This window comes from Neospora caninum, chromosome XI (assembly GCF_000208865.1).
Source record: "Neospora caninum Liverpool complete genome, chromosome XI".
In the NCBI taxonomy this organism is placed as follows: domain Eukaryota; phylum Apicomplexa; class Conoidasida; order Eucoccidiorida; family Sarcocystidae; genus Neospora; species Neospora caninum.
Window position 1 is genome coordinate 3,212,289 of NC_018397.1, and position 13,421 is coordinate 3,225,709.

Here is a 13,421-nt window from a genome sequence, read left to right on the forward strand (position 1 = left end):
AGCTGAAGCAAAAGGCAACGAGGAGGCAGACGCTGGAGGAAAAGACGGGCGAGACGAGGAAACCGAGTGCCTGACAGGCACGGATCTTGGGCACCGTGTGGATCTGCACAGCGGAAAAACACATGACAAGCGACTCATCAGACGGCGCAAAACATCTCCGGGTCCTCACTCTCCCCCGACAGCGAAAGACGCAGACGAACCCTGAAACGCCTGTTCCTCTAACTGTATTCACGCAAGCGTGCATGCATGCCCATATCTTTCGCTTCATCGACGCATGCACCGACCGACTTTGGGCCTTCACTTTGGAATGCTTAGACCCTTGCTGGGGGCTGGCACGTCCTGTCTCTCTTCCCTTCAATCGCCATCTGGGCAGTGGGCGCCTCTCCGGTGTTGAATTTGAACCCCGGGAGAGACAGGAGGCAAAACAAAAGCGAGGAAAGCCGAACTGCCATCCGAACAGCAGTCAGTCGGCGCATGCAGAGCTCTTTCATGAGAAGAGCCCGGCACAGCTAGAGACACAGAGGCCGAAGAAGAAAAACAGCCCAAGAGAAGGGAGCATGCACTTACACGCTTCGACTTCTCGTTGGGCGCAGAGAAGGCAGCACTCCGGCATTTTGCAAGAAGACCTGCGAAACGAGAAAGAAACTGCAAGCGTATTTGGGATCCGAGAGAAGATCAAAGCGACAGAGAGACACCCAAGTCGAGACACTCGTGCGCGGGAGAGACACCAAAACAGCCTTCGGCCTCTGGTTTGCCTGCCGTGGTGCTACTCCCGTGTATTGCCCTACGCAGGAGAAAGCGGGATGAGAAGCTCTTCGTCACATTCCTCAGTGTTACAACGCGCTTCCCTGCGCATTTTTCTTTCCTGTTGTGTTCTTGCGAAGGAACTGCCCACCGCACCCTCGTTCTTCACACACTGTATCCTGTGTAAAACGTTCGTCCTCGCTGGCGTCTCTGTCTAGTGCGTCCGATGCCATCCTCCCCACCTTCCTTCTGTTTAGCTGTCGCTTCTTTCATGTGCCGCATCTTTTCGCGTTTTCGCTTTGCCCTCTTGGCCACACAAAACGCGCTGCCGAGCACATGCAACAGGAAATCAACGCAAAGAGGCGCCAAGTCTCCACGGCATGAAGACACCACAGAAACCAAGAGCGTGACGCGCGGCGTGTTTAAGAGTTTACGGCTCTTCTCTAGACCCCCGATCGACGCACCGAGGTGACTGCTGGGTGGGAGAGAACTGCATGCAGCAGAGTGCCGCCGAGTAGAATTGCCGTGTCCCGTCGCCTCAGCGCAGAATCCGCGCCGACAAACTGTTCCAGCGACCGCCGATACGGATTCGCTACCCACGCGGTGTCATCACTGTCTTCTCGGGCAAGACCGTTTCCTGCAAACTGCTCTCGGCGCGGCCCGCCCTGTCTGCGTTCGCGTCGCGCTTGTTGCGGGTCTTCTGTCGCAGCGTTCGCCTCTTCTCTGTCTCCTGTCTTTTCGCGAGGCACGCCCCACACGGCCGAGACGGTCTCCCGCGCAGGCCTCTCCCGTCCCCGAGGTCGTCGCCTTCGCCCCGCACCTGACGCGCAGGGCGCTTCGTCACCCGAAGACGGGAAGCAAACGTGCTCCTCGAATGCGCGTTGGATCTGTTTCTGCGCGAGCTGCAGAACCGGTCGCCGAGAGGCGATGAGCGCCGCAGACGAGAGCGACTGGGAAGTCGCGGCATCAATCGAAGCTGCGGAGGGAAACGACGCCGTGAAGTCTTCTCGCTCGCTTTCAGACGCACCGAAAGGGGACTGGAGCCGAGGGCAGCTGCCGGAGCCCTCGTTTCGGTCGTCCCCTTGATCGTTTCCCGCCTCTTCGGCGAAACTCGGCCCACTTCTGCGACTTCCTTCCGGCGCGTCATCGCCATCCTCGGCTCGTCTTTGCCTCCCCGCCCCTGCAGCGCCTCGCCCCGAGCAGGCCTGCATGAACCCAAAGGCCCTCGAGGCTCGGAGAGAGCTGAGAGAGGCAGTCTTCCTCGGCTTTGTGGGCGGCGAAGAAAAAAAAAAACACGAGGCACGCCGCGAAGCGCCGGCGTCGTCCCTTCGGCTGAGAGACTGCGCGAGAAGGCCCTCTCCCTCGCGACCGCCCTCTGGGGTCTGTCGGCCAGTCGACAAGCTGCCTCCCCGCTGGAATGAGAAGGAAGCGAAGAGAGGCGGGCGCGACGCTGACGCAGAACGCGACCCACTGGGGTCTTGGAACTCCTCGTGCTCAGCATCTGTCAACGTTGGGGTCTGGCTGGTCTCGCCTTGCTTGTCGTGACTCGGCTCCAGCCCTTCCTCAGCTCTGGCTGTCGCGCCTTTCCGACTCCCTCCACTGTCTTCTCGGCCCTGTGTCTGTTTTCCCTCGGTCGCCGTCCAGGCAGAGCCGAGTTGCGACTCGGCCCCCATCCCGTCTCGTCTCGATCCGTTTCCCTCGTCCTCCGCCGATCCCCTTCTTCCTCCTCGTCCCCCCGGATCGCCTCGACGGCCGAGCTCAACTTCGCGCTCTCTGGCCTCTGTCTCTCCCGCGCGTTCCGCCTCTCCGCAGGCCTCGTCCTCAGGCAAAAATAGATCCACCCTTCCTGCGCACTGCGCCGGGTTCTCCAACGCCACATACGTAGCGGGCGTCGCAGGCGACTGAGAAGAACAAAGACGCAGGAGCGACGCCGGCACGCGAGGGAGGAGAAGAAGAGCGAGAACAGGCCGCAGAAGATCGGGGTTCTGGATCGTCTGCACAAAAAACAAGGAAGCAAAACAGGAACTGCAAAACAGGAGAATAACAAAGAGTTCTGTCTCGACTGCTTCTCCGCGTCGAGTTCAGCTACGTTCGCATCCGTTGCTGCCGCCTGTGCGCCGTCTGTTTTGGTTCGTTCTACCCCGTTGTCTCTCAGCGAGACACGATCGGCGCATGAAGGTGACCGCCCGTGAGGGTGGCGTACCTCTCCCTCTGAGGCGTCGCGGCGCGCTGTGTTCTCCCCGCCTCCTTTTTCCTTTCCCGATCTCACTCCTATTTCATGATCCCTCCTGTCAACATGGAAACGCCTGCCGAACCTAGCGTGGACCTGGCAGCTTCTGGCCGACTGGGGAAGAGTTAGTGAGACTGACTCTCAGTTGGCGTGCTTCAGCTGTCTGCGCATGCATTCTTCCCGCTCTTGCGTTCTCTGTAGCAAACGTTTCTCTCCCCAGTGGTGCTGCCCTCGCCCCTGTCTCTCCTCTGGACCTACTTGGAACGACTGGGTAAGCAGGTAGAGCGCCACGAGCTGTTGGGTGTCATCTCCCGGTGCATCGGGACCGCTCCCCACACTCTCTCGTCCAGATTTGCATGCGCGGCCTGGCGAGGCATACGACGCAAAGGAGAAGGGTAGAGAACCCTCCAGACGCTCCCCGGATTCGTCCCTCGGGCTTCGTCTCTCCTGTTGTTTCTTTTGAGCTCGCCGCGATTCGACGCTGCTCGACGCAGCCCTCGAGGCGTCTCGCGGAGCGTCCACAGACTCACGCCGCCGTTCCTCTGCGCTTGAGGGCAGTCCAGATGACTCTGTCTCCTTTTCCTCGCGAAGGCCACCTCTCCCACGCGTCTCGTTCGCCGTCCCTCTCTCTCTCTCCAGCGTTTCGCCGTCGCGCCCCGCGTCTTGTTCCACACACTCTGGCGACTCGCCTGCCTCTGCAGGCTGTCCCGAGTCATTCCTGTCTTCTCGCTTTCTCCCCTTGCCTATGAGGGAAGTCGTGGTCACTTCCAGCTTGGCGTCGGCTCGACGCTTCCGGTGCCTCCCTTCTTCCTGCTCCACAAAGCGGCTGTCGCCGTGACGGTCGAGATTGTCAAGTCCTCTTTGGCTTTGACCCTCTGCGCCTCTTGCTTCTGCTTGCTGCCGTGTTTCGGACGTTATCTTCTCGCATCCGTCGCCTCGCCTCTCTCTCGGTTCTTCATCTTCGCTGGCCGCTTGCGACGTCTCCCTCTCGCTCGGCTTCTGTCCTGGACCTTGTGACATCGATGGGTCTGTCGCAGAGACTTGCTTGTCCGTTCGAGACGACGGCGCTTTGCGCAGGCGGTGGCGGTGGGTTTTTTCGCCCCCTTTCGGAGAATACAGAGGCTCCTTGCCATCTGCGTCGAGCGTCGTCGACCGCCTGCTTCGACTCGTGCTGCTGTCGCGATGGCGAGACCGCGAGAACTCGCGGGACGCCAGGCGCTCGTCTCGTCCCCTTTGTCGGCTTCGTTTCGAAAAAGATGCCAGAACGGACGAGGGACAAGAGGATGGAGAAGAAGATGGAGCAGAAGATGACAGAGATGAAGACGACGATGGAGGAGAAGACGGAGAAGAAGGCGATTGACGAGGATCCTTTCTTCTGGGCCTCGGGCGACAGGTAGAGGGCGAGGGAGTCTGGGGAAGGACAGATGAAGAGCTGGGAGGCGTTCTCGGATGCCGAGTCGAGGGGAAAGGAAGTGGCCAGGACGTCTGGGAATCATGAGCTTCTCGGCCGTCCGAGCGACGTCTCAGATCCCGGCTAGATGGGTCAGTTGCGCCGTCGCGGCGGAGCAGACGACGAGCAAGCGACGAGGGACAGCATCCGCCATTCCCTCGCGCCCTGTCGCCTCCGCCGGGTGTAGAGACAGTCGACGTAGGCTGACCATCGGGAACTGCGAAGATCATGCGAGGACAACAGGCGAGGCGCGCAAGCGCGACTACCATTGGCTAAGAAACGGCATCTGGACTGGGAAATAGCAAAACGAATACGCACGTGTCTAGGCTCCTTTCAAGCGGGAGAGAAGCCGCCGAAGCACATTGGTGGGTGACGCTACCACATCACTGCAGTTCACGTCTGTGCAACGCACCTCCCTACGTAGTCATTTCGGAGTCTACGGAATACAACAAGCCTACATGTTTGTGCATTTTGCTCTCTATTTGCACGAATGTAACTATATATATAAAGAAGTATGGGCATGGGCGCAGGCGGCACAGAGGTACATGGACACAAACGTCACGGATGGATGCAGAGAAGCAGGCCTAACAAAACGCAAGTCGTCACCTGAACGAGGGTGAGCGTCCTGGCCTTTGGGATCGATGCGTCGGAACCGAGAGATCTCTGCGGTTACGTCTTTACAAAAGAGTGTGTCGACTGCATGCAGGCTCAAGGGCACATTTTGGCTTACAGGCGAAGCGTCGAACAGTTGCCACAGGTGGCGTCGCTCGACACAGGCAGCCGACGAGAACAGGCAAGTAGGTGTAGAGAAGGAGGCGTTCAACGAGGATCGCGTTGTACGCCTCGACCCCGATGCCAAAGATGTCTTGAATGTAATAGAGGAATTCTTCGCACTCTGCAAATCCACTTCGAAGGGACGACAGACTGGACGCTGTCCACGCCGTGTTTGTGGTCCCTGCCGCTGAGCGAGACGCACCGGGTGAAGAAGCGGGGTTGCGAGGCGACAGGTGCGGCCGAAGCGAACCGGAAGAGGAGCGTCTACGGCAGGCGCGAAGGCTGCGACAGCGCTCCGCCCACTGCACACGCAGATAGCACGCAATGTGCGAGAAAAAGGCCGAGCGCTTGACGATGAACTCTTCGACGATGGGTTCGCGGACTGGAAACAAACAGCCAGGCAAGGCGCAGGAAGCCAAGGGTGGCAAGCGGAGGGAGGCGACTGGGGAAAAGCGACACCCGGACGGAACGCTTGCCGCTGAGACTCTCCACCGAAGGACGCATGCATGCAGGGAGAGAAGACGCAAGGGGGCGGAGAAACGAACACGGCCGGAGTAACCCGTAACAATGCGACACGTTTGGATGCCCAACCAAATGTGTAGAATCTGCAGCAAACCAAGGAACACCCAAACCTCGAACCGATATATATATATATATATATACATGGATATATATTGGTATAGAGAGACAGCATATTCTCAGCCGTGTTGTTCCGGAAAGACTTACTTTTGAAGATGCTGAGCGTGACAGTCCGGACATGAGTTCGCACCATAGAGTCTCTGTGGATGAAGAATTTCACAGCCTCGCTGAAGACCGGAAAACTGGGCGCTCGTCGATTCAGAAAGAGCTTGACTGTGTCGTGGTTCACGAGGAGCGAGAGCCCCTTGATGAACGACACATACCACGCAACCACCTCCTCATTGCTGAAGTCGTACGTCGTGCTGAGAAGCGTATTTAAGTAGTTGTTGCTGAAGAGGTAATCTAAGCCACAGACACACACGAACTGACCGCAACCGCGTGAAACGCAGCGAGACATACAAGAACCTACCGCCACACCACTGACCACATGTATGTATATATATATATATATATATATGGGCGTACGCAACTGTGCGTCCAGATGTCTGTACGTGCATAGAGAGAGAGGATGGAATGGTAAGAGGTAGCCAGAAAGCGATGAAGCGATCTGTCGTCGGATGCCAAACGCTCCTACAAAACCAAAATTTTAGTGTCCCAACTCGATGCCGCAGTTTAAATCCACTGACACTCTTGTGCCCCTCGGCAAAATCACCTCGTCCGCAGATACGAGTGCACACACACAAATGCGTCCTAGGCATATACACATGGATGTACATATATACGTCTATATATATATATTTATATAAATATACCCATATGCATATAAACATATGCATATGGACGAACACACACAATTCATATACACAGGGATGTGCATATATATATATATATATATATATATGTGGATATCTGTAACCTACAGACAGCTGTTTTTCGGTGGGTGTTTTGTACGAGAATGCTGAGGGTTTGGAGAAGCTGGACTTTGACTGCGTTGGCCACTCGAGGCTGGCTGACGATGTCGACGAAATAGGAAAGAATATTTTGTTCGCAGAAGATGTCGAAGAAGGCCTCGTTTTTGTGGCGCTCTCCCCACGCCAAAAGTTCCGCAATTTGACGCAGAATTTCCACGGCTGCATCTCGGTTGCGATCATCGATCGTCTCGAATGCATGCAGTGAATCAAACAAGTCCCTGTACACCCGCAACGAAGCGACAACGGCAAAACGGACTGAGGGACGGCGTAGCGAAGAGCAGAAGGCGAGGCAAGAGGCGAGAACAGAGCGGAAAGGACGAAACGCAAAGGAAAGAAACGGCAACGGGGAGCGGGCAATCCCCGGAACGGAGTGGAGACGCGACACACACCAGAAGAGGAACGTGGATGGCACCACAGAGGCGCCGTCACAGCAGGGAAACGATAGAACGGGACCGAACACAAACGAGAAGCTCGAACGTGCCGTGCACGAAAGACACGCGATTAACAAAACATTCAGACCCACGCGTCTACGTAGGCAAGGCGGCAAGATTCGTCTGTCTTTCTACTCTACAGGCTGCCATCACAAATGACGGGCTCTCCCCTCCGCCCCCGTCGGGAGACACACAACCAGGAGAACAAGAAGAGGTGGCATCATGAGTCAAATGGTGTAAGAAACAGTGGGGGAAATCTACACATTACGAAGATGAGTCTGAAACTTGACGAAGAAGCGCACATGCGAGGACGCACCAAGACAGGCTTCTGGATACGAGCAAAAAACGGGAAACGGCAGACTGCACGAGAAGCCGTTGGGCTAGGGGACAAGGCACAGCAAATGGAGGGGCATGAAGAGCACACACAGGGTGTGGGATATATGGCCTCCAGAGAGTCGCATGCAAGGCAAAAACACGGGGTCTTTCCCTCTTTTTCCCACTGCATGGTGTCAGACGTACTGCAGATGTCCTTCAGTGTAGAAGTCGTGCTTGCTCGATCCATGGTGGCTGCCGGCGTCTTTCAGAGCTCCCGTGGAGAAGCCTCCACTTCCTCCTCCCCAAAACCACATGTTGGATGCCTGTGTGCCGAGCTTTTGTTTTCCTGCTCTATTTTTCCTCCTCCGGTTCTACGTGAAAGAGGAGAAAAGACTCCCCCTACGCTCTGTCCCGATCCGTTTCCTGCGACTCCCTTCGTCTCGAATTAGAAGCAGTCCAGGTGACTCAGGAGCGAGGCCTCTCCGCTCATGTCAGCGGGACACCAGCGGAAGAGGTGGACGAGAACTGAGCGACGGACAAAGGTGGATGAAGACAGGGCTGGCCGTTTTCAGCTTTTCCTGGTTCTGAGGTGAAGACAAGAACACGAAGAAGACTGGCACAGGAGTTGCACGACCTGCTAATCCGGCCCGAGAGCACGAGGGGGCGCATAGGCTTGTGTCATCGTTAGGATTGCCATTTTTTCGAAAGTGGCCAAAATGAAAAAGGCGACTCGTCCCCAGAGAAGATTCCTCAATCCACCGGGAGGGAAAGCAGCAGTACCGTAAGTGTTCAGTACGTGCAGGTGAGCATGAACTCTGGCAGAAGAAACCGAGGCAAAAACCATCTGTGCGAGCAACTGGCCACTGGCGGTCCGTAGTCACCTCACGCAAGGGATAGAAGACTGACACGAACAAAAGTCGCAGAGGAGCCCTTCGGCAGCGTGGAGCACTCAAGTGCTTTGACCATGTCGAGCCACAAAAGGAAGAAACGTAACACGAGTGCTCTGCACGGAAACAAAGGGACGTAAAAGCGCCTGGACGTCAGCACTCTACAGGCTATTTCTGCCGGTTACTGCATACAAAAAAGTGGGGCATGGTGCATCGATGCGGGTGAAAAAGCTCCGGAAGCCTCGATATGCAATTCATCATGTGGCTGAGCCGTCGCCTCGCAGGAAAGAATTTGCGGGGGTTTTCGCCTCCAACGGCAGTTCTCCAATTCCAGGAGGAAACATATGTCGCATAACTCCGAGCCAACACGAGGAAACACGGCTACGAGTGAGTGTGTGACGGAAGGAAATATCTCGTCATTGTTGGTGTCAATTTAGGCCGTACAGACACTGCAACCATGACTCAACCCTGAGTCGCGAATTTCAGCCTGAGAGGGAGGACGGAACGCGAGAAGTACGCAGGAGCAAGAAGTAAGGGTATGAATTTCTGGAGAAGGAGAGGGCCGAAAACAAACGCACAGAGACGAGGAATTAAAGATCGACGGGAAAGCGCAACTGGCAGTGGGAAGGACCATGAATGTTCACTGTAGAGTCTCAATGAGCCGGTCTATGTTGGGCAAGACTTGGCAGGGAAACGAGAGGGTATTGGAACGCAGTTGAAAAGAGGAAGGAAAGAAGACGGAAAGAAGAGTGAGAACTGGGCGGAGTAGGGAAGAAAAAGAGATAGAAAAGTCGGGTTTAACGGCAGGTGGTGGCGGCAATCGACACCTGAGACCAAATCCACGTGAGAGACTCGACGCGGCAAAAAATTATCTTTGTTCCCTCCCTCGTTTTTTGGATGAACGGTCAGGAAAGCCCGTCTCGTTCCGTTGAGCGACTACACAGAAGCGAAAATGAAAGCGAAAACAGCTGTGTGTCATGGTTGCTCTTGGTCAAAGTTGGAAGGAAAGGGAAAAGAAACACACCGAGTGAGTAGCTGGCAGACCTGTTGCATGTGTGACACGAAGGGGGACGACGACAAAACACCCCGGCCTGACCAGAAAAGTCTCCTTTGTGGGTCCCATGTGCTGTTCCCGAAATCCTCGGAGAAAACTTGAGTTAGGAAAAGCAGTAGATAGGCAGCGTTTCCCATCGGCGGACACAGTTCCGTGAGTGAATGAGATCTTTCGGCCGACACACTTGCGGATAAAGAACTGAAACGACGCGACCGTGTCTGGGCACGCTGGCAAGGCTGATTCTAATCTCACAGAAGAATCGTTGTGCCTCTATAGTGCTCCGTATGACTGAAGAATAGAGTTCGGCTTACCTCGTATTCTTCTGGAGGTACACACATCTAAGGCGCACGCTGCCTAGCGTCGTTCAACTCGCGATTGCGGCTCGTCCCCCCAGGCCGTTTTCACACCTGATTGAGCTCTCTCTACAATTGAGTGACGGCTTCTCGAACATGACCGAAGATGTCCTGATGAGAGGCGAAACGAACAGAAGACCAAGAAAGAATCTAGAGCAACCTGTTGTTTGTCGCACTGAGTTGCTTGTACGCCGCCTCCCACACAAATGGCTGCAGCTTCCAGGCAAACATGAATACCGTTAGGAGATTGAAACCGAACACTTTTATCGCACCCGACTTTTTTATGCAGATAATCTAGTGTTTCGCATGATATGGTGCGTATGCGTATCCGAGACTGACGGTTACCGCCGTTCCGTCGAGCAGGCAGTCTAGCTGCGTCGATAACAATTGTATACTACGTTTTGTCGACGCAGTGTGGATAATGAGCTACGTTAAGCTCTATCTCTGAATTGTATAACGGTCGTAAGGGTCGCCGGCAATAACAGGTCAGATAATATTGGGACTTCTAGTCCTCGGATTTTTAGACGTACGGGCTGCCCTTGGTTTCGGTCTTCTATTCACTCTTGGTGGTACCACAGGAATTTTATATCCCCACTCCGAGGGAAGTCACCAAGAACACGATTGTGGCCTCTAGTGAATGGCGCAGTATCGTGAATCCGCGACAACACCCGGAGCATACAGAACCGCGGTTCTGCAAGGTTCTACAATCCTTGCTTTCAATTAGTATCATCTTTCCGTTTTGCGCCATACATCTGGTCAAATCCAAGATACGGTGTATCCACCGGCTTGACGCGTAGAGTTTTAGGGTTCTGACAAAGCGGCGCAACTTCCTATAATGCACGGAAGGCAACGGGTACCTCAAGTGCTCGTAGACGTGTACGGGGCCACAATGTTTAGCGGCTGTTGCAGATCCTTGTCCATTGAGCATCGTTACGAGGGAAAGTACGGTGTCTTCACAGAGGTCACTAAAAAAACTCATTTTCCTTGGTGCAATCATCTTTGTGGGCATTTTTTGTGAGAGTGAAACGATCGCGACAGGACCGGAATCAGGAGACGCATCGATAACCATAAGCAGGCGACGCCAATTGGATAATCGGCGGACTGTCCTCTTAGCAAGAGCTGCACGGAAGCTGCCAGGCTCCACCGTCTACACGTCCTTAGGTGATTGGAAGGCGAGTTATTTCAATTGTCCAGGAAGGCTATTTTCCTCCGAGGTAGTGTACTGCTGGGCGGCTCTGAAGGCAGAGACTCTAACTACCATAATCAGCACGCCGTTCGGAGGTGAATTTCTTACATCGCGAGGAACGTGAAGCAAGCTATAGCCGCTCCCGGAAGTCGTGTTTCCACGCTGTTAGGAGGCCACCAGCCCGCTTAGAGGATACGACTTTCTATTTCCCCGTCCACCGATGGGTCGCTCTATATTGCTCGAGAGAAAATGAATTATATGCTATGATATCCAGCAAAGGTGGCATGCTGTTGGTAACGTGAGGTTTCTCATGTGCTGTCACGGCCACAATTAGCAAGAAACCAGGGCGAGTCCTGTACGGACCGGAACCGATGATCAATTAATTTTGCAAAACGAGCTTCCTTCGGTTGGTGGTTGTTTTCTTGATGTGGTTCACATTCCTTTTTCCCTCTCGCTGGACATTCTATAAAGGCCCGTATGGCTCTAAGAGCCTTCTGAGGTCTCGTTGACTCATTTGCTAGACAGTTCATATTCAACGCAAGCTACGGTAGCCCAGCGGTGATTGTGCATGATACAGACTCTTGTCCGAACGCGCTGAATATTTCGGAACACTGCTAAGACAAATGCCGCAACGGAAACCACGGCGGTGCTTTTGCATTCGGCTTGAGCATGTCTGATGAAACGAGAGCACCGGAGTCCCTCTCGTCAGGTGCATTGTGACTCAGGCTTCCTGCATTGTGTTTTCAGCAAAGCCGGACCCAAGTCTGCGCCTGCCCCTTGTATGGAGTGGGTTCGCCCCTATGAATGCAGTTTTTAAACTCCTGATGTATACTGCACGGCTGCTCGCGTCCTCCGGCAGGAGTTGCCTTAGTGATCTTGCATCACTACCATCGACTGACATATGCGCGTGATGTCGAGCAGATATGCAGTTCGTATGCTTTCTTTAAGCAATAGAATGAGAGTAAAGTGCTTTCCGAGTCGCGGTAGCAGTGTCAGCAAACGACCCCCCCCCCTCCCCCGCCCATGCCACCGCCTGAGCCAAGGCAGCCCCTCGAGGCATTTCTCGTGGTTGTCCCTGGAGGCCCCATATTTCCAACACTTTTGCTGCCGGGAAGTGTCGGAAAAATTATGCTTCAACGCATTTCTAGTTACCGTCCAGGGCATACCGTTCTAGTCACTGAAGCCAGAGCTTCTCAGAACCAACGGATCAGTGAGCCATGCTGTCGCGGTTTGTATGCCTAACGGAAAGTACCAGGCATCCCTTCACCCCTTTTATGCCCACTGAGGCTGACGCCTCCTCATTGGCAACTTCGGTCCGCATTTTCGCACCACCGTGAGCGACCCCTCTGGGCAGTCGCCTATACCGGTCATTATCGGGAGAACAGCGAGTTTTGCGGGGAACAAGCTACCATGACGAATTATCTCGGATTGCCTGATTTTCAAACAACGTATCCTAGTAGGATCAAAGAGGGGACCAGGCCGTCACCGTCCATTGGCGAACATCGTTATCACCCGCTTCTAACATTGGCTGCACGCTCTGTGACCCGCACTACTGTCGCGATGTGTTCTGTAGGAGTACGAAGTGAAGGGATGATGGAGCGAGCGGGTTTATGCTTTCAACACAAAATAGAGCGAAGAAGCAGGGGAGACCGAAGCCCCCATAGTGACCTGGAGCAAGGCTTCAGGATTCGTATCACACAGTCGTCCCCGCCTGTAGTTTCGCATCCAGGGTGCACCGCCGAAAACTGGGTGAAAGTCGCAGAGGATGTCCGGTCTTTCGGTACGAAGCACACAAGACTGGCAGGAGTAGAATGCCACAAAGATCATGCGAAGCGGATTCGACGACAGACGGCACCTCCCCATTCCCAGCTTGCGACGGTGGACTCGGTCCCTGATGCGCGTAGCACCCCGACGGGCGCATGCTCCTTCCGGGGAACAGTACGGAACACAGGACTTGTCGAGCTGCTAAAAAGAAAAGTAAAGGTTCTCGTCTCAGGGAAGCCGAGGAAACCGTCTCACAAAGTCGAGATATCCTCAAATATCTTTCAGGGAAGAGGCTCTTCGTGACCCATCAAACATCGTCCATCGCTGAAACTGGCCCTCTCTACACTCGACTTCGCAGATGCCCCAGCGCTAGCTGCCAAGCCGTTGGGTTTGCCGAGGTAATCGATTGTGTGCCTCGTGTCTCTAAGTCTTGCGCACATTCGGCGAACTTCCTCTCGACGTAAATTGGATTTCCCCTATCCTTTGTCGAAAGGAGCGCGTGTTTGAAGGCCCTTTGTCTGTTGCAACGGAGCCATGTGCAACTGGACTGTGCGTGGCAGTTCGCCCGCGGAAAGCGTGCACTAGCATGAGAAGCGTTTCTTGGGAGTGTTTGCCAGGCACCAAAAGAAGCGAAAAGTTACAAGCCTTTCCCGCGCGTTCGTGGCCGAAACTGTTTTCCGGTT

General features: G+C 54.8%; 1 protein-coding gene across 1 annotated transcript; it reads right to left on the reverse strand.

The window, feature by feature from the left end:
- Positions 1-354: 354 nt before the first annotated feature.
- NCLIV_056870 (hypothetical protein) lies at positions 355-7,808 on the reverse strand (the record flags this gene model as incomplete). The annotated part of the gene is made up of 7 exons (XM_003885242.1): positions 355-645; positions 1,209-2,738; positions 3,233-4,641; positions 5,155-5,580; positions 5,925-6,179; positions 6,698-6,966; positions 7,699-7,808. 7 exons carry the CDS (start codon positions 7,806-7,808, stop codon positions 355-357), a joined length of 4,290 nt encoding a protein of 1,429 aa, XP_003885291.1.
- Positions 7,809-13,421: the final 5,613 nt, after the last annotated feature.